General features: G+C 41.2%; 1 protein-coding gene across 14 annotated transcripts in view; it reads left to right on the forward strand.

Moving 5' to 3' along the window:
• Nucleotides 1–27149, forward strand: part of LOC121844045 (B-cell receptor CD22-like) — a 78908-nt gene that overhangs the window by 46383 nt on the left and 5376 nt on the right. For all 14 annotated transcript variants that reach the window (XM_042313914.1, XM_042313915.1, XM_042313902.1 and 11 more), the window contains 2 exons: nucleotides 24376–24720; nucleotides 25660–25881. In XM_042313914.1, the coding sequence (XP_042169848.1) occupies nucleotides 24376–24720; nucleotides 25660–25881 (567 nt within the window). The remainder of the gene's footprint in view (nucleotides 1–24375; nucleotides 24721–25659; nucleotides 25882–27149) is intronic.

A 27149-nucleotide genomic window follows, 5' to 3' on the forward strand; every position in this document is an offset into this window, starting at 1 on the left:
GGTTAGAAGGGAGAATGGAGATCCCATGGAGAGGTACCTTTTAAACATATTCCACAGTTATTATAATATTGTATTACATAATGGCTGTCTAGCATGTAAATGTGGCCGCGTTCGACATTCCAGCCGACTTTAAAGGCGAGTCCAGACTGACTGACCTACGAGTAATCTAAGGTAATTATTTTTGCAAGCCGATTTGTAGATCAGTCAGTCAGTCAGAATGTACCCGTCACACGTCACAGTTTTGATGCTCTTGAACACAGCATTGTGTGAATGAGGAAGGAAGCTCTCTCTGAATCAGCATCTTGGTCCCTGATATCAATATCGGCAGCTCAACTGACGGCTCTCTCTATTTTAAGGTAGTACATTTCTTCTTCTTCAACCTCCATGATTTTAATGACAGTCGATAAACACACTGAAAAGATGCAAACAATGTTATGCCCATGCTTAAACAGCCGTTGTAGCTAGTGTGCCTTTTATCCAACTCTATGGTCTTTCACAACTTCAAAGTTGTGTCAACCACAGACCTCATACCTCACAGTCAGTGTCTGTTTCCTCAGACTGACAGATAGTTCATTACAACACCTCTCTCCCCTTCACTCTGTAAGTATGCTTGACAATATCTTAAAATATGTATAATTTATTATTTGTCTATAGCCATGAACCATAATCCTCTGTTATGGGCATGACTTTTGCATGTTATTGTGAGGGTTCTGAGAGTAGTAGACTGTGGTGGAGAGGTTTGCATGTTATTGTGAGGGTTCTGAGAGTAGTAGACTGTGGTGGAGAGGTTTGCATGTTCTTGTGAGGGTTCTGAGAGTAGTAGACTGTGGTGGAGAGGTTTGCATGTTATTGTGAGGATTCTAAGAGTAGTAGACTGTGGTGGAGAGGTTTGCATGTTATTGTGAGGATTCTAAGAGTAGTAGACTGTGGTGGAGAGGTTTGCATGTTATTGTGAGGATTCTAAGAGTAGTAGACTGTGGTGGAGAGGTTTGCATGTTCTTGTGAGGATTCTAAGAGTAGTAGACTGTGGTGGAGAGGTTTGCATGTTCTTGTGAGGGTTCTGAGAGTAGTAGACTGTGGTGGAGAGGTTTGCATGTTCTTGTGAGGGTTCTGAGAGCAGTAGACTGTGGTGGAGAGGTTTGCATGTTCTTGTGAGGGTTCTGAGAGCAGTAGACTGTGGTGGAGAGGTTTGCATGTTCTTGTGAGGGTTCTGAGAGCAGTAGACTGTGGTGGAGAGGTTTGCATGTTATTTTAAGGGCTCAGACAGTGGTAGATTATAGTGGATACTTTTTTTGAACATTTGATTGAGAGATATATCCTGTACATGTTGCTTATACAGTAATATTTTTGCCTGCAAAATGTGAGCCTAATAAGGTAAGATTCTCACATACACGTGTCGGTTTGAGAAGAGTACATTATAGTGGGGACTTTTTGAAAATGACCTAAAGTAAGAGTGACGGTAAGAGTAAGAGTGATTGAGTGAATGTTTCGTAAAAGGTTTAGGAGTAGAATTAACATGAGACACAGTGATGGTGGGTTGTGTTTAGGAGTAGTATTAACATGAGACACAGTGATGGTGGGTTGTGTAGGAGTAGTATTAACATGAGACACAGTGATGGTGGGTTGTGTTTAGGAGTAGTATTAACATGAGACACAGTGATGGTGGGTTGTGTTTAGGAGTAGTATTAACATGAGACACAGTGATGGTGGGTTGTGTGTAGGAGTAGTATTAACATGAGACACAGTGATGGTGGGTTGTGTTTAGGAGTAGTATTAACATGAGACACAGTGATGGTGGGTTGTGTTTAGGAGTAGTATTAACATGAGACACAGTGATGGTGGGTTGTGTTTAGGAGTAGTATTAACATGAGACACAGTGATGGTGGGTTGTGTTTAGGAGTAGTATTAACATGAGACACAGTGATGGTGGGTTGTGTTTAGGAGTAGTATTAACATGAGACACAGTGATGGTGGGTTGTGTGTAGGAGTAGTATTAACATGAGACACAGTGATGGTGGGTTGTGTTTAGGAGTAGTATTAACATGAGACACAGTGATGGTGGGTTGTGTTTAGGAGTAGTATTAACATGAGACACAGTGATGGTGGGTTGTGTTTAGGAGTAGTATTAACATGAGACACAGTGATGGTGGGTTGTGTTTAGGAGTAGTATTAACATGAGACAGTGATGGTGGGTTGTGTTTAGGAGTAGTATTAACATGAGACAGTGATGGTGGGTTGTGTTTAGGAGTAGTATTAACATGAGACACAGTGATGGTGGGTTGTGTTTAGGAGTAGTATTAACTTGAGACACAGTGATGGTGGGTTGTGTTTAGGAGTAGTATTAACTTGAGACACAGTGATGGTGGGTTGTGTGTAGGAGTAGTATTAACATGAGACACAGTGATGGTGGGTTGTGTGTAGGAGTAGTATTAACATGAGACACAGTGATGGTGGGTTGTGTTTAGGAGTAGTATTAACATGAGACACAGTGATAGTGGGTTGTGTTTAGGAGTAGTATTAACATGAGACAGTGATGGTGGGTTGTGGTTTTGTTGGTTTAGATGCACACACTCAGTGTTACTTCCCTGTTCTACTTTCCTGTCTGTCCTCTCACAGACCTCCTGAATCATATCAGAAATCTATATATGCACATTAGACTATACAGTATATGTTCCTCTGTAGCTCAGTTGGTAGAACATGGCACCTACAACGTTGTCAAGGAGTTGTCATTGAACCTGGTGGTCAGTCTTTATGCTGCTGTACAACTTGACGGAACGTAGAGGATTGAACATTTATCCTCCTGTATTTGGGGTTCTGAGAATAAAACAGCTTCAGAATAATCAATGTAGAAATATGTGTTTGCAGTAATTACAGACCTGTTGTTGTTGTTAATGATGATGATGATGATTATGTAGTTATTCACCAGCTATAGAGTGAGTTGTTGTTTATGTTTCTAAGACTGCAGGGTGGGAGATGCAACAATGTCCTTGAGAACAACAGGAAGTGTGTTGGTGGTCTTTCTCTGGTCTTTAGCAGGTATGGTCTTTCTCTGGTCTGTAGCAGGTATGATCCCTTTCATAACTGTTTTAGTTGCCCTGTGTTACAATTTATAAACATGTCTAAAAGGTTAAGAGTCATAATGTTGTTCTGTTTGGCATCTACTTCACTTTATGTATTGGTCTTCTACTCCTCATTGAGAGATGCTTATGTGTGGTTTCCATTCACATCCAACTCAGTAACTATGGCAACAAAGTTTAGACCAACAATACTGTTAGTGAGAGACATTTTTGCATTAATTTTAATTAAATACATGTTGTGTTGTGTGGCTGTGTTTCAGTGGTACTGGGTCAGGATGGATGGAGTGTGACTCACACCCCTCAGAGTATCTGTGCCTTGAAGGGGTCAACAGTGGAGCTGACCTGCTCTTTCAGATATCCCAGAGGTCATAAAGTCACATCAACCTTCTGGTTTACTAAAATGGAGACTGAAGATCTAGGTCAGGACCCAGAGTATGCAGGTCGTCTGGAGTATCATGGAGATAAGAAGAAAGACTGTACCCTGAAAATCACAGACCTGAGAGAGAGAGACTCAGCTACGTACAAGTTCAGATTCATAACAGATCAGGAAGTAGGGACATTTACTGGCAAACTTGGAGTCACTTTGTCTGTCACAGGTATAGTAAAAGTGTTTTATGTTCAATTACAATTAGTTCTGACAATTGTTGTGGTGTGTATGTACAATAGTCTGTGTAACATAGGATTTATTCCATCTTTGTATTAGAGTGATAAGTCAGTGATAAAGGGATTTACAGTGATATTGTCTTTTCTCCAGGTCTTCAGGTGAAGGTGACTGGTGGACATCAGGAGACACTGACCTGTATCACCACCTGTACTCTGACTGACAACCCCACCTACATCTGGTACAAGAACGGACACAAAGTAAAGGAGGACACTTCCAGCCTGTATTCAGACTCCTTTAGTGATGCAGACAGCTACTCCTGTGCTGTAAAAGACCACGAGGATCTCCTCTCTCCTGCAGTGTGTAAGTGTGGACTTTTACATACAACATTTGTTTCAGGTTGCCAGACAATCATTATTGAATTTGCTGTGAATGTGACGTCCACTTCTGCTTTAGTTCCGTATGCTTTGCCACGCAGTGTTGAATGGGCTTCAAGATATATAATCAAATTCATGAAAATGCAGTCAATGGATGAATTTACTTCTACCAAATACCTTTCATTATGTTGTTGTGCTTGTACACCATTGCACTACTTTTTTGAGCACTGAAGACCCATGAAAAATAACTACTAAAGTTTAAAAACTACAAAGCTGATAGTCACTTCCTGGTTACTTTCACAGCATATGATTTAAACATTGTTGTTTTGTTTTTCTTCATTGATACTTGGAGGTGAGGTGCCCTGATTGGTGTCACTCGTTAGTCAGAATGTGTTACAACTGGGGGATTTTATTTTGTTTGCCTCTTCTTGGGTAAATGTTGTGGGCGCTCATGTCTTTTGGTTCCAGTTGTTGCTGACAGTACATTTTCAATGGACTCCCCCATGAGTGTCTTTCCGAGCCCACTGGTCTCATTTTTGTCTTTGTCAGTGACTCTTTTATTAATTCCCCCTTTTGTTTTGGTTACATTTTAGGTTTTCTTGCTGGGGAACGTAACAGCATAAGTGTATACAGTAGATATTGTAATTAAGAATTTTATAAAGGTGTTATATTGTCTTGTCTTTCAGGTCAGAAGTGTTGGAGTGTGACTTACACCCATCAGAGTATCTGTGCTTTGAAGGGGTCAACAGTGGACATATCCTGCTCCTACACATATCCCAGTTATCATGAGATCAAACATACTTTCTGGTTTACTAAATGGTCTAGTATGGACACTGAAGATCTGAGCTCAGTGCCAGGGTATGAGGGTCATATAGAGTACCTTGGGGATAAGGAGAGTGACTGTACCCTGAGAATCACAGACCTGAGATTGAGTGACTCTGCTGGGTTCAGGTTCAGATTCATAACATCTGGAGGAAAGTTCTCTGGCTCACCTGTCTCCCTGACTGTCACAGGTAATCTGTCGTCTCACATCTATGACTGTAATTACCTTATTAAGGGCAGTCATACAGACATAATAGTGGTATGTGGTGGAAAATATAAAATCTAGTATTTCATATAAGAGGACATATATAGGAGGATATTAATGATTTGTTTCCTTTTACTCTAGATGTTGTGTTGGAGATGGATCCTACATCTGTGTCAGAGAGGGAGAGAGTCACACTGAGATGTAGAACCAAATGTACACTGGACCCCATCACAGCCTACAGTTGGTATAAGAATGGACAGTTTATACCAAACAGCAACACCTCCTCTCCTGTCTATATCCTATTCTCAGTCAGCAGTGAGGATACAGGCAGATACTCCTGTTCTGTAGAAGGACATGAGGATCTCCCCTCTGCTGAAGAGACTCTCACTGTCACATGTAAGTACATGGGGTTTAAATCTTTAGTTTGGTATATTAACGTTGTAGTGACAGATCCACATGATACTTGAATTGATCATCTTGAATAAGAGGGTGGATCTAAAAGTCATTGTGTGGAAAAGTACAATTGTGGAATGTTTATATAATATGTTTAATAACTGTCCTAATTTGTACTAAATCTACTGTCTTTTACACCAGATGGTCCATTGAACACCACAGTGTCAGTCAGTCCCTCTGGTGGAATAGTGGAGGGCAGTTCAGTGACTCTGACCTGCAGCAGTGATGCCAACCCATCTGTGGACAAATACACCTGGTACAAGAAGAACGTAACCTCACCAAAAGCATCAGGACAGAGTTACAGCATCACTAACATCATCTCTGAGGACAGAGGAGAATATTACTGTGAGGCTGAGAATATATATGGACGTCTCAACTCTTCTTCTGTGTTTGTGGACGTTCAGTGTAAGTTCACCTCATCTTCATCTATTCATTGATAATCACACAGGTCAACAACAATAAATAATAGTGAGCAATGTGAGACACTCATCATACTGTATGACAGAATTAAATACATATTGTTTCATTTTGTTCTTCCCTGGTTTCCTCTGTCATATCTCCACCATGCATTTATAAATTCATGACCCTGCAGCAGTGTTTCCCTGGTTTCCTCTGTCATATCTCCACCATGCATTTATAAATTCATGACCCTGCAGCAGTGTTTCCCTGGTTTCCTCTATGTCATATCTCCACCATGCATTTATAAATTCATGACCCTGCAGCAGTGTTTCCCTGGTTTCCTCTGTCATATCTCCACCATGCATTTATAAATTCATGACCCTGCAGCAGTGTTTCCCTGGTTTCCTCTATGTCATATCTCCACCATGCATTTATAAATTCATGACCCTGCAGCAGTGTTTCCCTGGTTTCCTCTGTCATATCTCCACCATGCATTTATAAATTCATGACCCTGCAGCAGTGTTTCCCTGGTTTCCTCTGTCATATCTCCACCATGCATTTAGAATCTCATGATACTACAGCAGTGTTTCCCTGGTTTCCTCTGTCATATCTCCACCATGCATTTAGAATCTCATGATACTACAGCAGTGTTTCCTCTGTCATATCTCCACCATGCATTTAGAATATCATGATACTACAGCAGTGTTTCCCTGGTTTCCTCTGTGTCATATCTCCACCATGCATTTATAAACCCATGTCCCTGCAGCAGTGTTTCCCTGGGTTCCTGTGGTGGGGATGGGGGCTGTCCTGACTGCTGGAGCTCTGCTCCTCACCATCTACTGCACTCTGAAGAGGTGAGTCTTGCATTTACATATACTGTATTAGTAACATATCAACTTCCACTAGAGGTCAGTAGAGAGCAGAACTCACTCTGTCCCTCTTTACAGGAGATCCACAGGAGGAAGTGATGCCACAGCAGACACACTGGTAATAATGTCACCAACAGAAGTTATTTCAATCCCAATACCACAAACATAGACAGTAAATGAATGAATTCATGTATTTGTGTTTTATGCAGTATTGAGTGTTTGTGTTTCTGTGTCTCTCTCCGCAGAGTGTCCATCCTGACCCTAACAGTGATACGTACACAGCTCTGAACATGAAGACCAGGTCATCAGAGTATGACACCCTGGCAGTAAGTCTCTTATAATGCAGTCTGTGTGTCCGTGTACATACAAGTGTTAGAGGGAGGGGTTTGTAAAGTGCTCATTCAATGTGTCTCCTTTCAGAATGTGAGAGACTTGGCAGTGACACACACAGGCCCTCAGATAGATGCTGAGCCCTCCGATTATGAGAACTTAAGAGAACCACCACAGAACCTGGACTGAAGAGAACCACCAAAGATTTTGGACTGAAGAGAACCACAACAGAACCTGGACTCAAGAGAACCACTGCAGAACATGGACTGAAGAGAACCACCACAGAACTTGGACTGAAGAAGAGAACCACCACAGAACTTGGACTGAAGAGAACCACCACAGAACCTGGACTGGTAGAGCAACAGCATCAAACCAAAGCTAGGCCTCACAATGCTATTCTCTTACTATCATAATGCTTTATAGTCTAGAAGGTTTAAGACAATGAGTTGGAATTGAGATTGTTCTCCTAATGATAAATACAGTATGTGCACTACCGTTCAAAAGTTTGGGGTCACTTAAAATGTCCTTGTTTTTGAAAGAAAAGCAAAAAAATGTGTCCATTAAAATAACATCTAATTGATCAGAAATGAGGTGTAGACATTGTTAATGTTGTAAATTACTATTATTATTAGCTGGAAATGGCAGATGTTTTATGGAATATCTACATAGGCAGACAGAGGCCAATTATCAGCAACCATCACTCCTGTGTTCCAATGGCACGTTGTGTTAGCTAATCCAAGTGTAACATTTTATAAGGAAAATGGATCATTAGAAAACCATATTGTAATTATGTTACCACAGCTGAAAACTGTTGTGCTCGCTGATTAAAGAACCAATGAAACTGGCCTTTTTTACACTAGTTGAGTATCTGGAGCATCAGCATTTGTGGGTTCATTTACAGGTTCAACATGTCAACTTATCTGTTTCCTGTCTGTAGATTGTATTGCTTATCTTTTTTATGGGATTTTGCCAATTTCAGATTTTTATAACATATAAAGTTTTGGCTTGTCTTAGTGACACAAAAAATGAATTATATTGATGAGAGATTTTAAATATTTGTATCTCTGGAGTTGTTCCTGATGTGTTAAAATATGTTTTACTTTGTATTGCTGTCAGTCATTACTGGTCATTTTATATTTTATATTATGTAATATCATATTGTTCAGTGTCATGATATTGCTTGTTTCATTATCAAATAATTAATAATGACATATTTTAGATACATTGAATACAGTATAAGCATCATGTTGTAAATAAGCTCAAAGGTAGACAACAAAAAGACAACAAATAAATGGATTATTTTGTTAATTTACATTGAATCATAACTACATCCATTCAGCTTGTTTCTTGTATTTCTGCCCATTGGACACATGAGGGGGGCATTGAACCACATAACTATGAGTGGCTAGGGGCGCACACACACACACACACACACACACACACACACACACACACAAACACACGTCTAGATCTTGCCAGATTCTTTCCCAGTAGTTCAGACATTGTATGGGTGTGTTCTGGTTACTTGTGGATGCCTGTGTGTGTATGTGTGTGATAGAAGGGAGTGCACTGATGGGGTTAAAGGTCAGTGTCTGAGCTCTCTACTGTGAAAATGGAAATTGCTGTGTGTGTGTGTGTGTGTGTGTGTGTGTGTGTGTGTGTGTGTGTGTGTGTGTCTGTCGGTGAAATCTGACTCTCAATCTCTTCGCCCTCTCCCCACTTATCTTATGTCCCCTCTCTCTCCCATCCTCTCTCTCTCCCTCCCCTCTACCTCCTCTCACCCCCCCTCCTCCCATCCCTCCCCCTACCTCCCCCACTACTCCCATCCCTCTTCCAGCTGTATGGTGAAGCAGAAAGGGCCATGGATCAGGTGATAAAGCTGGATCAGGACTGAGATGAGTCCTCCACTGAGGTCTTCAACTGCAAGGTCCTGAAGCTCATGATGAGGGGAGACAGGGTTCAGGCTCCGGCCTAATGGAGTTGGTGGTGGTAGAGTTGGATAACTCAATGTGTCCGAAGTTGAGGTTTGGTTTTCTGTCTCTCCTCCCTCTCGGAACTCCAGTGGTGGACCTCTTCTCTTCTCAGGACTCCAGTGGTGAACCTCTCCTCTCCTCATGACTCCAGTGGTGGACCTCTCCTCCCCTCATGACTCCAGTGGTGGACCTCTCCTCCCCTCAGGACTCCAGTGGTGGACCTCTTCTCCTCTCAGGACTCCAGTGGTGGACCTCCCCTCCCCTCAGGACTCCTGGACCCTCCTCCCCTCAGGACTCCAGTGGTGGACCTCTCCTCCCCTCCCCTCAGGACTCCAGTGGTGGACCTCTCCTCCCCTACTGGGTGAGTATGTTTAAGTCTGGTTATCATACCTGGGTTGTTAGTGCGACTCTAGACCATGCTAGCTCACTGAGCTAAAGTCTAGGCATTAGCCCTGAGAGCTAAAATTAATCTCCAGGTCTCAGACAAGGTTATCTCATTATTACAGACCAGTTTGGTTCACTGAGACCAACTCCACTCTGTTGTTTGGTTATTCCACATCTAAATTATGTATGATTTAATATGAGTATACATACCTATGTTTATAGATCCTATAGACAGTCCCAAATAGAACCATATTCCTGTATAGTACACTACTTTCAACCGGGGCCCTATGGGCCATTTAGAACCGTAATGTGTTGTTATAAGGTTGCTTTAATGGATTTATTCTGACCATGGTCCTTCCCTCCCTCTACTCTCATCCTCAGGTCCCCCTGTCCCTCTCACTGGGTGGGGAACGTCACCATGGACCTCACTGAGAAACACATATGGGACCTTCAAAATGTATGACCACCACACCCATCTGTTTTAGTTCTGTATCTGCATCTCTAACTACATATTATTAGTCATTTAACAGCCGCTCTTACCCAGAGTGACGTACAGGAGAAAGTAGGGTTAAGTGCCTTGCTCAAGTGCAGTTTTTTTCACCTATTTGGCTCAGGGATTTGAAACAGCAACCTTTCTGTTATTGGCCCAACACTCATAACCACTAGGCTACCTGCATATCCACTGCTTGGTTTCTCTTGCTGTGAGTTTCTTTGTTTCTGACATGGTGTGATAACCATCAAGTAACATAACATTAACACTTTAAATGGTTCACTCAAAATGGCTGCCGGTCCCCCATTCTAATACTATGACATTTATCTCTGTCTCTGAGTTGGAATGAGAATCATCATTATTGTACATTCCAATTATATTTCTCTGTCTGCTGAGTTGGAATGAGAATCATCATTATTGTACATTCAAATTCAATGTCCTTTACTGTCTAGGTGAGTGGTGGGATGATGTACATTCTGGAGTTGGAATGAGAATATCATGTTCTTTCAGGAGATTTGTATCATCATTCTGCATGAGAGATTCTGTGCCTTTGTCAACATCAAGAATGCCAACATGGCCGCTGTCACCTTAGAGAGGCTCCAGGTGAGTGGTGGGATGAAACATAATGCTGACTAAATGCCTTCAACTATGTGAGATGTGCTTTCAATTATTTAACTTAATCTTTAGGAGTTTGTACTTTTGGGAAAATGCTATTGGTTCCAATGTACTTTTGGGACAACGCTTATTAGTCCCATTATGAGTGGACCACACTCCCACTCCACTCAATAGCAGGCTGGTTATTGCTTTGCAGCGCTTGCAGTTATCCACTGATTCCTTTCAAACCACTCATTGTTGATTTCCAACTTGTTGTGTAATGTTCATGTCTATTGGCAAAACGATGCTAGCTAGCTAAGATTTTGAAGGTATGATGTTGACATGATCAGTCAAATCAACTGCCAGATGGTAGATATAACTTGATTTGATGCCATGTCTTTTATCTGTGGCCAATGACTTTGAGCCTACCTGGATGGGCACCGGACTAACAGTTCCTGTGCTGAAGTTGCTTCCAGAGGCAGTTTGGAACTCAGGAGTGAGTGTTGCAACCGAGGACAGACAATTGTTACGCACTACACGGTTCAGCACACGGACTGTTATGTGAACTTGTGTGGCCTACCACATCGAGGCAGAGCAGTTGTTGCTCCTATTCGTTTCCACTTCACAATAACAGCACTTAAAGTTGACCGGGGCAGCTCTAGCACTGAAGAAATTTGATAAACTGACTTGTTGTCAAGGTGGCATTCTTTGACGGTGCCACGTTGAAAGTCACTGAGCTCTTCAGTAAAGCCATTCTACTCCCAATGTTTGTTAACAGAGATTGCATGGCCGTGTGCTCGATTTTCCATATGTCAGCTTAGTAGAACCCCCCCAAACGGCTTAGACTTTTAGAGGTTCAGAAACCCAGTGTCAGAGGGAGCAATGTTCAGTACCTAAACACACAAATCAAATCTAATTGTATTTGTCACATGCGCCTTAATACAACAGGTGTAGACCTTACTGTGAAACGATTACTAACAATGCTTTTTTATGGAAGAAAATGTTTTGTATTATAAAAATGCAAAAAATATATATAAAAAAATCACACAATAAAATATCAATAACGAAGCAAAAACCAATTACATGAAATACTGTTCATTGTCATTTTCCAAAAACACACAATAGGACAATAATCCCAGACAGAAAGACAGACTTAGTTATATACATGTCAGGGTTCACTTTGGGTCCGTTGTTCTGTAGATCAATGAGCTGAAGACATCTCTTTCACACAAGAACACTAGAAATTCAGAGCAGCTTGCCTTGGTCTTGGCATAATGACAGCTCACTGTTGTCTGTTGTTTCTAGCTAGCTAGCTAACTACGATAGCTAAAAGTTAGGTAACTAACTAGCTCACAAGCTAACTATGGGGTCTTGCTGTAATTCAGCGGCAGCATATCATATTGTTCACAATCCAGTACATTCAGAGTAGCTGTGTAATGCAGAGAAATGCTTGTTTATCACTGAATAACAGCCACTTCATGTAGCTAACAAGCTAGCTGAGCTCACTAGTTCACTCAATTCAAACACCAGTTCAATTTAACTCCCAATAACACAGTATTTTCACATGTGTGCCTGGTTTATTCTATATATATATTTACATTTTCAAATGTTATTTCATCTTAAATTGTGTATATTTTCATTGGACTAGTAGTAACATATGAAGCCTGGACGCTGCAGTAATGTAGAGATGTCAGTAGGGAGAGCTCTAGTCTAGAACACTGGAACCAAAGATACTCCCCTTTCATCTGTTCTGGTACCTTCAGTAAACCTTTGTAAAACATGTAGGTCCACTCCTCATATAAAGAAATGTCACTACAGTATTCTGACTTTAGACCATTTTCTATTTAGATACAGTAACATCCCTTATGTGACATGTTGTTCCTGCATGTTAATGACCTGACTAGGCTTCTTTAAAATGTGTCAACCACAGAACTCACACTTAGGCTACGCCTGCTTCTACTAATACTTACAGTAAACTACTTCTTGTTTCCACACAGTGACAGTAAGTTGACTAACTGTTGAAGACCTCTCCCCTTCACTTCACTCTGTAAGTACACTTGACGGAATCTTGAAATATGGTTTACTTTTGTTGTTTTTAGCCAAACATCAAATTACTTACTGTATCTTTGTACTTGTTGGTTTATTTTGAACTGTGTTTTGGTTGTTACATCAGGGCCTGTATTCATAAAGTGTCTCAGACGGTCCATATAATTATGATCTAAAAGGCTAAACTGATCCCAGATCAGCTCTCCTACTCTGATACACTTTGTGAATACTGACCCTGGACTGTGTTTTCATGTGTTTAGTTTAGTTCAGTTTATTCATTTACATGTTTAAAACATGATCAGTAGAGTTTACCAGTAATACCCAGATCTCCATTCAATAGGGTCATGTTCACTGTCATAGTATATCAGGGTCAACTGTGATGTGTGTGTGTGTGTGTGTGTGTGTGTGTGTGTGTGTGTGTGTGTGTGTGTGTGTGTGTGTGTATGTGTGTGTGTGTGTGTGTGTGTGTGTGTGTGTGCGTGTGTGTGTGTGTGCGTGCGTGTGTGTGCACGTGTGTGTTTGGTGTCTGTGGGTGTGTGTGTGAGTTCATATGTATTTTGACATATTAATCTGATTGTTGGATATACAGTCACAACCTAAATTTTGGCACTTGACAAATACTGAGCTATATTGTCTGCTACAAAGTTGGTTTATACAATGTAAATGTGGTTTCACATAAAGACTTGTACATGCTATTTTAAGAGCTCTGAGAGCAATAGATTTGTTGTGGAGACATTTTGAAAATGGCCTAAAGAAAGAGTTAAAGTGATTGAGTTGTGTTTAGAGATTTAGTATTAACATGAGACACAGTGATGGTGGGTTGTGTTTAGGAGTAGTATTAACATGAGACACAGTGATGGTGGGTTGTGTTTAGGAGTAGTATTAACATGAGACACAGTGATGGTGGGTTGTGTTTAGGAGTAGTATTAACATGAGACACAGTGATGGTGGGTTGTGTTTAGGAGTAGTATTAACATGAGACAGTGATGGTGGGTTGTGTTTAGGAGTAGTATTAACATGAGACACAGTGATGGTGGGTTGTGTTTAGGAGTAGTATTAACATGAGACACAGTGATGGTGGGTTGTGTTTAGGAGTAGTATTAACATGAGACACAGTGATGGTGGGTTGTGTTTAGGAGTAGTATTAACATGAGACACAGTGATGGTGGGTTGTGTTTAGGAGTAGTATTAACATGAGACACAGTGATGGTGGGTTGTGTTTAGGAGTAGTATTAACATGAGACACAGTGATGGTGGGTTGTGTTTAGGAGTAGTATTAACATGAGACACAGTGATGGTGGGTTGTGTTTAGGAGTAGTATTAACATGAGACACAGTGATGGTGGGTTGTGTTTAGGAGTAGTATTAACATGAGACACAGTGATGGTGGGTTGTGTTTAGGAGTAGTATTAACATGAGACACAGTGATGGTGGGTTGTGTTTAGGAGTAGTATTAACATGAGACACAGTGATGGTGGGTTGTGTTTAGGAGTAGTATTAACATGAGACACAGTGATGGTGGGTTGTGTTTAGGAGTAGTATTAACATGAGACACAGTGATGGTGGGTTGTGTTTAGGAGTAGTATTAACATGAGACACAGTGATGGTGGGTTGTGTTTAGGAGTAGTATTAACATGAGACACAGTGATGGTGGGTTGTGTTTAGGAGTACTATTAACATGAGACAGTGATGGTGGGTTGTGTTTAGGAGTAGTATTAACATGAGACACAGTGATGGTGGGTTGTGTTTAGGAGTAGTATTAACATGAGACACAGTGATGGTGGGTTGTGTTTAGGAGTAGTATTAACATGAGACACAGGGATAGTGGGTTGTGTTTAGGAGTAGTATTAACATGAGACACAGTGATGGTGGGTTGTGAGCTAGTTAGAGTAGTTGGTAGAGCACCTGCAGTGTAATGAGTTTGGTTCCCAGGACCACCCATATGTAAAATATTCTAAAAACAGTACAGGTCAAAGTAAAATGGACAATATGGACTGGATAACCAGGCTAGTCACTGCTGTCCAGGAGATTCACCCTGTTGGCTAAATTGTCATGATCAGTGGTTTCAAGTTTGTATCCTTCAATTGTTTTACTAAGCTGATCATAGCGAAAAATAAAATATTTCTGTATTTGTTGCTGTGTAAACACATTGGAAATAGGCTCAGGATAACTCCTCCTGATAAAGTTGGGTGGCTGATATTCAGAGCTTAATTAGCCACATTGATTAGTCACAGGAATCAGGACCAATTAAGTTGATGAAACGGACAGTTTTTACAAACGGTGGACCTCCCAAATGGATGGGCAGTCATAGAATTCCATTGTGGTCCGACATGGTAGAAAACACCCCCGTAAGAACAGGTCGACATGGTAGAAAACACCCCCGTAAGAACAGGTCGACATGGTAGAAAACACCCCCGTAAGAACAGGCTGACATGGTAGAAAACACCCCGTAAGAACAAGTCGACATGGTAGAAAACACCCCCATAAGAACAGGTCGACATGGTAGAAAACACCCCGTAAGAACAGGCCGACATGGTAGAAAACACCCCGTAAGAACAGGCCGACATGGTAGAAAACACCCCCGTAAGAACAGGTCGACATGGTAGAAAACACCCCGTAAGAACAGGTCGACGTGATAGAAAACACCCCGTAAGAACAGGTCGACATGGTAGAAAACACCCCGTAAGAACAGGTCGACATGGTAGAAAACACCCCGTAAGAACAGGTCGACATGGTAGAAAACACCCCCGTAAGAACAGGTCGACATGGTAGAATACACCCCCGTAAGAACAGGTCGACATGGTAGAAAACACCCCGTAAGAACAGGCTGACATGGTAGAAAACACCCCGTAAGAACAGGCCGACATGGTAGAAAACACCCCGTAAGAACAGGCCGACATGGTAGAAAACACCCCGTAAGAACAGGCCGACATGGTAGAAAACACCCCCGTAAGAACAGGTCGACATGGTAGAAAACACCCCCGTAAGAACAGGTCGACATGGTAGAAAACACCCCGTAAGAACAGGCCGACATGGTAGAATACACCCCGTAAGAACAGGCCGACATGGTAGAATACACCCCCGTAAGAACAGGTCGACATGGTAGAAAACACCCCCGTAAGAACAGGTCGACATGGTAGAAAACACCCCCGTAAGAACAGGCCGACATGGTAGAAAACACCCCCGTAAGAACAGGCTGACATCTTTTGGACATATTTTTTGGTCATGTCTGAACTGGCTTACCTCAGTAAGCACCGTCCAACACGGACACCTTTTGGATGTTTTTTTTTTGTGCATTCTGGACCGGCCCTGATTTCCACGTTCACGGACATTGGTTTTTGGTCTGGTCCGGACCAAATCTGAACCAATCATAGACGTCTGTGTTTGTTTGAGATTTTGCCCGGTCTGGACCAGCTTTCATTTGGCCCAAACACAGACGTCCATAAATCACCTCTTTTCATCTTTCATTCAGAACCTAAAGTCAAACTAACTTCAACACCTTGGAAAAATAATTATTTTAAAACCACGACCTGGAGAGGAAACACCGGCGATCAACTTAACACTTTACAACTAAGCACACTGAAAATAAACAGGACTTCTGCAGAGTTGCACACACTGTGCACCAACCAACAGCTCCACACAGAGAGCCAGAAGAGATTTATTTCTTCCTTCCTGACTGCTGATGTGCTCTTAAAGTGGCAGCGCACGGTGAAGGCTCTGTGCAGGATTTCACCACAACATTAAACTATATGTATAACAGGCTACATTAGAATATATATGGATAACAGACTACATTAGACTATGTATAGATAACAGGCTACATTAGACTATATATGTATAACAGGCTACATTAGAATATATATGGATAACAGGCTACATTAGACTATATATGGATAACAGGCTACATTAGACTATATATGGATAACAGGCTACATTAGACTATATATGGATAACAGGCTACATTAGACTATATATGGATAACAGGCTACATTAGACTATATATGGATAACAGGCTACATTAGACTATACAGTATATGGACAGCAGCAGTCAATACAGCAGACTATGGTGATGATGATACTGATGTCTCTGCTAACTAATGCTACTCTCAGTACTGTACACAAGGGTCAACAGTGTAACATAATATGATAGAGGTATGTTGTAATACTACAGACATCAGTGTTTGTGTGATTAAATGTGACTTTGTCAAGTAGTCAGTGTTGTGTTTCACCATTCTATCTGATGTATTGTCAGTTTGGAATGTTGTAATTAGCCCAACAGTATTAAGGTCATTATTATTAGGATGGTGCAGTAATGTTGAGATGCCAGTAGGAGGAGCTCTAGTCTAGAACACTGGAACCTTCAGTACCACTTTGATGCAGCTGATTAGGAGAGTAAATCGAATGGGTTTGTAGAATAGAATGAATGACATCATGGAACTGACCAAATGTAAATGGAACTTTGACCTGTTCTGGTCGTCATGCATGTTAATGTCTTAAAGAGGAAGAAAGGACTGTTCTGCATCAGCTACTTGTGTCCTGACTACATGAATATGTATCAACCACAGAACTGACACTTACTAGCAGTTGCCACACACTACTAGTAAGTTGACTCACTGTACAAGACCTCTCCCCTTCACTTCACTCTGTAGGTACTCTAGACAATATCTTGAAATATAGTTTTGGGTTATTTGTTTTTAGTAATAAGTCATATACTTGACGGTAATATATAATTTTACTTCTTGTTATGTTTTGAGCTGTGTTTTGGTTGTTACATCAGGGCCAGTATTCATAAAGTGTCTCAGTGTAGGAGTGTTGATCTACATAGAGATGAGATGATTAACCAGGGTAAGAAAAGACATGCAAAATAACAATTTAACACTGCAGTGTGTGTGTGTGTGTGTGTGTGTGTGTGTGTGTGTGTGTGTGTGTGTGTGTGTGTGTGTGTGTGTGTGTGTGTGTGTGTGTGTGTGTGTGTGTGTGTGTGTGTGTGTGTGTGTGGGGGATTTGTACACTGCTAGACATGACCACCTTGTTAACCTGATAGCCAGCCAGGTGAGACAAGTATTCTCACCAACAGCACACATGCATAAACATTCTTGTGCAAAGGGACACCTTGTTAGCGCGGGAGAAGATGGCTGCCGTTTTATGGTATCTTAAAAACGTATTTGGGATAGGGGGCAGTATTCGGAAATTTTAATGAATGAGGTGCCTAAAGTAAACTGCCTGTTACTCAGGCCCAGAAACTAGGATATGCATATACAGTGGGTGGAGAATAAGTATTTGATACACTGCCGATTTTGCAGGTTTTCCTACTTACAAAGCATGTAGAGGTCTGTAATTTTTATCAAAGGTACACTTCAACTGTGAGAGACAGAATCAAAAACAAAAATCAGGAAAATCACATTGTATGATTTATAAGTAATGAATTTACATTTTATTGCATGACATAAGTATTTGATCACCTACCAACCAGTAAGAATTCCATCTCTCACAGACCTGTTAGTTTTTCTTTAAGAAGCCCTCCTGTTCTCCACTCATTACCTGTATTAACTGCACCTGTTTGAACTCGTTACTTGTTTAAAAAATATCTGTCCACACACTCATTCAAACAGACTACAACCTCTCCACAATGGCCAAGACCAGAGAGTCTTGTGGTGGTGGGTTGTGTTTAGGAGTAGTAATAACATGAGACACAGTGATGGAGGGTTGTGTTCAGGAGTAGTATTAACATGAGACACAGTGATGGTGGGTTGTGTTTAGGAGTTGTATGAACATGAGACAGTGATGGTGGGTTGTGTTTAGGAGTAGTATTAACATGAGACACAGTGATGGTGGGTTGTGTAGGAGTAGTACTAACATGAGACACAGTGATGGTGGGTTGTGTTTAGGAGTAGTATTAACATGAGACACAGTGATGGTGGGTTGTGTAGGAGTAGTATTAACATGAGACAGTGATGGTGGGTTGTGTTTAGGAGTAGTACTAACATGAGACACAGTGATGGTGGGTTGTGTTTAGGAGTAGTATTAACATGAGACACAGTGATGGTGGGTTGTGTTTAGGAGTAGTATTCACATGAGACACAGTGATGGTGGGTTGTGTTTAGGAGTAGTATTAACATGAGACACAGTGATGGTGGGTTGTGTTTAGGAGTAGTATTAACATGAGACAGTGAAGGTGGTTCTGGCTTTGTTGGTATAGATCACACTCAACATCACTCTCCTCTTTACCTTCCTGTCCTAGATTGACCTATTACAGGCCTCCTGAATCATGTCAGAGTACTTTACACAGAAATCCTATGAAATTACTAGTTATTAGATCTAAAAAGTAATTTTATGCTTCTTTACAAGGACATGATAAGCACTTTATATGCACTTTACAGTATCTCGATGTCACGAATCCCGCCGAAGATGGTGACTCTTCCTATTCAGGCGGCGCTCGTTGTCGCCGGCCTATTAGCTGCCATCGATTCACTTTCCTTTTGTTTCTGTTAATTGGGTCTAATTGGGTAGACCTGTTTTGAGTAAGTTTTGTTTCTAGGCTATTTAAGGGCACTAGGCTCGCTGGGTGTTGTGTGGGCTTGTTCTCTGTTTATTTGGTGTTGGTGTATTAGTGTGATCTCTATTTTTCCGGACAGTTTTAGTCCTGTGTATTTTGGACGGGTTGTTTCATGCGCCCTTGTGTTTTGCATGTCCATGTCTCCGCTGTCGTTGGAATAAAAGATCCACGTGATGGAATTACCTGCTCTCTGCGCTTGACTCCTCCACTCACCATTCATAGAAGTCGTAACACTGTACAGCATGCTACATTAAACTATATGTATAACAGGCTACGCTAGACCATATATGGAAACAGGCTACATTAGACTATATGGATAACAGGCTACATTAAACTATATGTATAACAGGCTACATTAAACTATATGTATAACAGGCTACGCTAGACCATATATGGAAACAGGCTACATTAAACTATATGTATAACAGGCTACGCTAGACCATATATGGAAACAGGCTACATTAAACTATATGGAAACAGGCTACATTAGTCTATATATGTATAACAGGCTACATTAGACTATATATGGAAACAGGCTACATTAGACTATATATGGATAACAGGCTACACTAGACTATATGGGTAACAGGCTACATTAGACTATATATGGTAACAGGCTACATTAGACCATTTATGGAAACAGTCTACACCAGACCATATATGGGAACAGGCTACATTAGACTATATATGGATAACAGGCTACATTAGACTATATATGGATAACAGGCTACACTAGACTATATGGGTAACAGGCTACATTAGACTATATATGGTAACAGGCTACATTAGACCATTTATGGAAACAGTCTGCACCAGACCATATATGGGAACAGGCTACATTAGTCTATATATGGATAACAGGCTACTTTAGACTATATATGGTAACAGGCTACATTAGACTATATATGGAAACATGCTACATTAGACTATATATGGAAAACAGGCTACACTAGACCATATATGGAAACAGGCTACACTAGACCATATATGGAGAACAGACTACATTAGACTATATATGGATAACAGGCTACATTAGACTATATATGGATAACAGGCTACATTAAACTATATATGGATAACAGGCTACATTACACTATATATGGATAACAGGCTACATTAGACTATAAAGTATATAGACAGCAGCAGTCAATCCAGCAGGCTATGGTGATGATGATACAGATGTCTATGCTAGGTAATGATACTACCAGTACTGTACACAAGGGTCAACAGTGTAACATAATATGATAGTGGCATGTTGTAATACTACAGACATCAGTGTTTGTTTCCTTAATTGTTACTTTGTCAAAGAGCCAGTGTTGTGTTTCACCATTTTATCTGATGTATTGTCAGTTTGTAATGTTGTTATTAGCCCAACATTATTATTAGGATGCTGCAGTAATGTTGAGATGCCAGTAGGTGGAGCTCTTACTCTAGAACACTGGAACCTTCAGTACCACTTTGATGCAGCTGATGAGTAGTGACGGTCATGTGTGTATAAATGGAATGGGTTCTAATTGAATGACATCATTGAACTTTGACCTGTATTTACAGAACTCAGAAGGGCAAGAAAACACAGTAAATTGTTAACGTTATAAATAGTTTAGTCAACACATTGTTTACATGTGTAACGAACACGATGGGAGACAGAGAGCTGGTTTCAAACGCAAGGCGCAGCAGGTGTTTCTTTAAAGGACCACAGGAGGAGTCAGGAAGCTGGGTCCAGGGGCAGGCAGAAGGTCATAAACAGGGGGTCCAAATAGGCACCCAGAACAACACCAGAGAACATCACATCACCTAGAACACCCAGACCAACACCAGAGAACATCACATCACCTAGAACACCCAGACCAACATCACATCACCTAGAACACCCATACCAACACCAGAGAACATCAGATCACCTAGAGCACCCAGACCAACACCAGAGAACATCACATCACCTAGAACACCCAGACCAACACCAGAGAACATCACATCACCTAGAACACCCAGACCAACACCAGAGAACATCACATCACCTAGAACACCCAGACCAACACCAGAGAACATCACATCACCTAGAACACCCAGACCAACACCAGAGAACATATATCACCTAGAACACCCAGACCAACACCACATCACCTAGAGCACCCAGACCAACACCAGAGAACATCACATCACCTAGAACACCCAGACCAACACCACATCACCTAGAACACCCAGACCAACACCAGAGAACATATATCACCTAGAACACCCAGACCAACACCACAGAACATCACATCACCTAGAGCACCCAGACCAACACCAGAGAACATCAGATCACCTAGAGCACCCAGACCAACACCAGAGAACATCACATCACCTAGAACACCCAGACCAACACCAGAGAACATATCACCTAGACCAACACCACATCACCTAGAACACCCAGACCAACACCACAGAACATCACATCACCTAGAACACCCAGACCAACACCAGAGAACATCAGATCACCTAGAACACCCATACCAACACCAGAGAACATCACATCACCTAGAACACCCATACCAACACCAGAGAACATCACATCACCTAGAACACCCATACCAACACCAGAGAACATCAGATCACCTAGAGCACCCAGACCAACACCAGAGAACATCACATCACCTAGAACACCCAGACCAACACCAGAGAACATCACATCACCTAGAGCACCCAGACCAACACCAGAGAACATCACATCACCTAGAACACCCAGACCAACACCAGAGAACATCACATCACCTAGAACACCCAGACCAACACCAGAGAACATCACCTAGAACACCCAGACCATAAAGGCAACAGTACAGGCAGGGAAAGGCTAGTAACGTAGTCTGGGAGAACAGGCAAGAGGTTGATAACAGGACATCCGATAGGCTAAGGAACATGCATGGAATAGACAAAAGCATCGTTAGTGAGGAAGGCAAACACTATCATACACAGGTGGAATAAATACGGGAAAGTAGTGTCACAAAACAAACAATACCTCACAATGAGGAGGTGCAAAGAACTGAACTAAATAGTGTGTGATAATGACATACAGGTGTGTGAACAGGTGATCAGAATTCAGGTGATTGGGATCTGGAGAGTGAGCTGCATTCAGGGGATCAATGTGTTTGAGAGTGTGGGCTGGAAAGTGTGCAGTATTTTTCGCAATTTCTGTTCAAATACAGACACAGCCCTATTCTGACGTACTGGTCTGGTCATGATGCATGTTAATGTCGTAAAGAGGAAGGAAAAGGACAGTTCTGATTAAAGCTACTTGTGTTCTGACAACTTTATAATGTGTCAACACTTCTTGTTTTCACCTCTCCCCTTCACTTCACTCTGTAAGTACGCTTGACAATATCTTGAAATATAGTTTTTGGTTATTAGTCATATACATATACTATCATTTTAATTATTGTTATGTTTTGAGCTGTGTTTTGGTTGTCACATCAGGGCCAGTATTCATAAGGTGTCTCCCCCGGTGTGGTTGAGTGTGTATGAATGACACAGTGGATTTATCTGAGGGCCCTTCAGGACCAGACTGATAGGGAGGAGGGTTGACATCTATACTGTGTAGGATGTGTGTTTTAACTTTTCTACATCCATAACAACCAGCTCTCTCGACTTTGATACAGACTCCATGGGCCTTGAGGGCCTTCACTACAGACACTGTGTGTGTGTGTGTGTGTGTGTGTGTGTGTGTGTGTGTGTGTGTGTGTGTGTGTGAGTCACTTGCTGTTTATCCTCACAGCTTGGGGATAGGAGTTATCATTGAACCTGGTGGTCAGTCTTTAGGCTGCTGTACAGCTTGACGGACCGCAGAGGATTGAACATTTATCTTCCTATATTTGGGGTTCTGAGAATAAAGCAGCTTCAGAAAAATCAATGTAGAAATATGTGTTTACAGTTCTACACATCTGGTCAATAAGTGATTGTTGTTGATGATGATGAATGTAGTTATTCACCAGCTATAGAGTGAGTTGTTGTTTATGTTTCTAAGACTGCAAGGTGGGAGATGCAACAATGGCTTTGAGAACAGCAGGAAGTGAGTTGGTGGTCTTTCTCTGGTCTGTGACAGGTATGGTCCCTTTCATAATGTTTTATTTGCCCTGTGTTTCAATTTACAGACATTTCTAATAGGTCAAGAATCATAATGTTATTCTGTTATGTTTGGCATATCTACTTCACTTTATATAGTTGTCATTCACTCCTTCTTGTCTGTGGTTTCCATTCACACCCAGCTCAGCAACTACAGCAACAAAGTGTGGACAAACCCGACTGTTAGTGAGAGCCATTGACTCATTTTCATTAAATAAATGTTGTGATGTGTCACTGTGTGTTTCAGTTGTACTGGGTCAGGATGGCTGGAGTGTGACTTACACCCCTCAGAGTATCTGTGCCTTGAAGGGGTCAACAGTGGATCTGACCTGCTCTTACACATATCCCAGTGGTTATACAGTCACAACAACCCTCTGGTTCACTGAATGGGGGACTGGTGTAGAACCTAAAGATCTAGGTCAGGACCCAGAGTATGCAGGTCGTCTGGAGTATCATGGAGATAAGAAGAAAGACTGTACCCTGAAAATCACAGACCTGAGAGAGAGAGACTCAGCTACGTACAAGTTCAGATTATTAACAGATCAGGAAGGAGGGAAATATTCTGGACGTCCTGGAGTCACTCTGTCTGTCACAGGTACAGTTACATTCAATATAGTTAAACTGTTGAATTCCATTTAGTTCAGGAAAATTGTCTTGGTTTGTGTTTAATGTCTGTGTAATATAGGATTTCTTCCATCTTTGTATTAGAGTGATAAGTCAGTGATAAAGGGATTACAGTGATTGTTTTTTCTCCAGGTCTTCAGGTGAAGGTGACTGGTGGATATCAGGACAAGACACTGACATGTAGCACCACCTGTACTCTGACTGACAACCCCACCTACATCTGGTACAAGAACGGACAACATCTAGATGAGAGCACCTCCCCCAGTACAAAAACACAGTCTCCAGCAACTATATTGATGGTTACTCCTGTTCTGTAAAAGGCCATGAGGATCTCCACTCTCCTGCAGTGTGTGAGTGTTCATTTAATACATTATACTGTGTGTTGGTTTCACTATGAGAACTTGAGAACTTTGAGCATTTCTAGAAAGAACTGAGAACACAATCCTAATGATCCTCTTGTTATGTCACTGTGTTTCAGGTGTTCAGGGTCAGAGCTGCAGCAGAGTGACTTACACCAAGAGGAGAATCTGTGTCTTGAAGGGGTCAACAGTGGACATATCCTGTACTTATGTTGGTCATTATTCCACCACATCATCATTCTGGTTTAGAAGTGATAGGTTGACACCAGAGGACCTAACCACAAACCCAGGGTATGCAGGTCGTGTGGAGTACCCTGACAAAGAGACATGGAGAAATGAAGGTCCCTCCATCCTGAGAATCACAGATCTGAGAGAGGAGGACTCAGCTGAGTATCGCTTCACTTTTAAAACAGACAACTTTGACTGGGGTCATAGTTTCCCAGGAACAACTCTGTCTGTCACAGGTAATACTACACTTACAGAACATCATAATGAATATACAGGATAAAATACTACCATCCTGTTAACACAGAGGTGTATGTGGTTTTATACATATTGTTTCAGGTCTGCAGAAAGGTGACTCCTGCTGCAGAGGGAAACTACCTTATCAGAACATTATAATATACTGGTAACCCCACTACATCTTACAGAACGGATAATATACTGGTAATACACACTTACAGTACAATAGACTCAGTCTACAGTAACAGAACAGTTACTCCTGTGCTGTAAAAGGCCATACTACACTCTACAGAACATTGTGAGTCTGAATGAAACTAGTATTTTATGTGGTATCATTTAGAACCAATAAGAATGGTTTTACTTACTTGTCAATATTCTTAACTATATACATTGGAATGATAAACAGTTTTATAGATGTACATCAATATATGTATTGTTTATTATTCAAAATACTGGTAATACTAAACTTAGTCTCATTATAATATACTGGTAATACAGTTACATTTTGAACATTAGGGTGATATACTGGTAATGTACTTACACATTAGATAACATGCTTTGATATCAACAGTGGACATACTACACTTACATAACAGTTTATGATATACTGCAGTAATCCTGGTTTACACAAATGATGAATACTGGTAATCACTAAAGACCTGAGCCAGAACATTGTGATATACTGGGAATACTACACTTACAGAAAAGGTCTCCACCCTGAGAATCACAGACCTGAGAGAACAGTGACTCATACTGAGTAATAGTTCACATTTACAACAATGATGATAGATGGGGGTCCAGCTTACCTGGAACAACTCTGACTGTCACAGGTAATACTACACTGTATGATACAACTGTAAATCATAATGAATGCACAGGATAAATATATGAACCATCCTGTTAACACAGAGGTGTATGTGGTTTTATACATATTGTTTCAGGTCTGCAGGTGAAGGTGACTCCTGCTGCAGAGGGACAGAAGACACTGACCTGTATCACCACCTGTACTCTGACTGACAACCCCACCTACATCTGGTACAAGAACGGACAACATCTAGATGAGAGCACCTCCCCCCAGTACAAAGACCCAGTCTCCAGTAACTATGAAGACAGTTACTCCTGTGCTGTAAAAGGCCATGAGGATCTCCACTCTCCTGCAGTTTGTGAGTGTTTATTTATTAATAAGGGACAGATTGAAATTTACTGGGGGACGGGACAGGACTGGTCTTCAAAGTTTAAAATATTTTCACATGACCCTCCCCTTGTACTGTAAAATATATTGAACACCCTCACCCTCATAGAATTAACTCAAAATAATCTTTACGACCACAAATAAGAATAACTGTAGCGACCCTGCATTTATAAACGTGAATTCCGACCTTGCCACTTCAGCCTGCTTTTGAGGCCTGATCGATGCCACGCAGGGCTACGGGCCAGAAGGTTGAGGGTTCCCGACCACCACAGACAAGCTCACCCTGCCTGTTCTATTACACTGCGATCATATACAAAATATATGCAACACATTTTCCACCAACAGGTTTCTGTGCCAATGCAGCACACAACCAATAAACAAAGCATACCGACTTCGGGCACTTCAATGTCATGGTTTGTGTTTTCAACACCACAATAAATAGACCATGTAAATCTGGACAAACAGAGAATACATCCCTCCCTACCTTGTAGTCTTACCCAGTATTGAAGGCCTGACAATCTCTGAATGTCATTCAACTTGTTGGTGTTTTGTAACAAATGTCTCTTTCCGTTCATCAAATGGCTGCTGCTCAGTTTGGATTAATTGACTGATTGATTTTATTTGTCAGTTAAAGAATACATATAAAAACAATATTATTTTAAGTGAACAGGATTGTTGTTTTAAAGGATTGCACAATAAAGTTGGGGACTTATATCCATTGTGGTCCCTATGTTTTACATAAATACATATACAATTATATTGAACAAAACTATAAACTGAACGTGCAACAATTTCAACCATATTACTGAGTTACAGTTCATATAAGGTCATCAGTCAGTTGAAATACTGTATATTCATTAGGTCCTAATCTATGGATTTCACATGACTGGGCAGGGTCACAACCATGGGTGGGCTTGGGAGGGCATAGGCCCACCCACTGGGGAGCCAGGCCCAGCCAATCAGACTGAGGTTTTCCCAACAAAAGGGCTTTATCACAGACAGAATTACTCCTCAGTTTCATCAGCTGTCTGGGTGGCTGTTCTCAGATGATCCCACAGGTGAAGAAGCCGGATGTGGAAATCCTGGGCTGAATGTAAAAAAACACACAATCCTCCCCAAAACAAAAACTAAATAGATCCCTAATACATCACTGTAAAACTGTATACAATGTATATCTGTGTTGGTTTCATTTTATAATATGAGAACTGTTAGCATTTCTAGATAGAACTGAGAATACAA

This window comes from Oncorhynchus tshawytscha, unplaced genomic scaffold, assembly GCF_018296145.1.
Source record: "Oncorhynchus tshawytscha isolate Ot180627B unplaced genomic scaffold, Otsh_v2.0 Un_contig_7263_pilon_pilon, whole genome shotgun sequence".
NCBI lineage: Eukaryota > Metazoa > Chordata > Actinopteri > Salmoniformes > Salmonidae > Oncorhynchus > Oncorhynchus tshawytscha.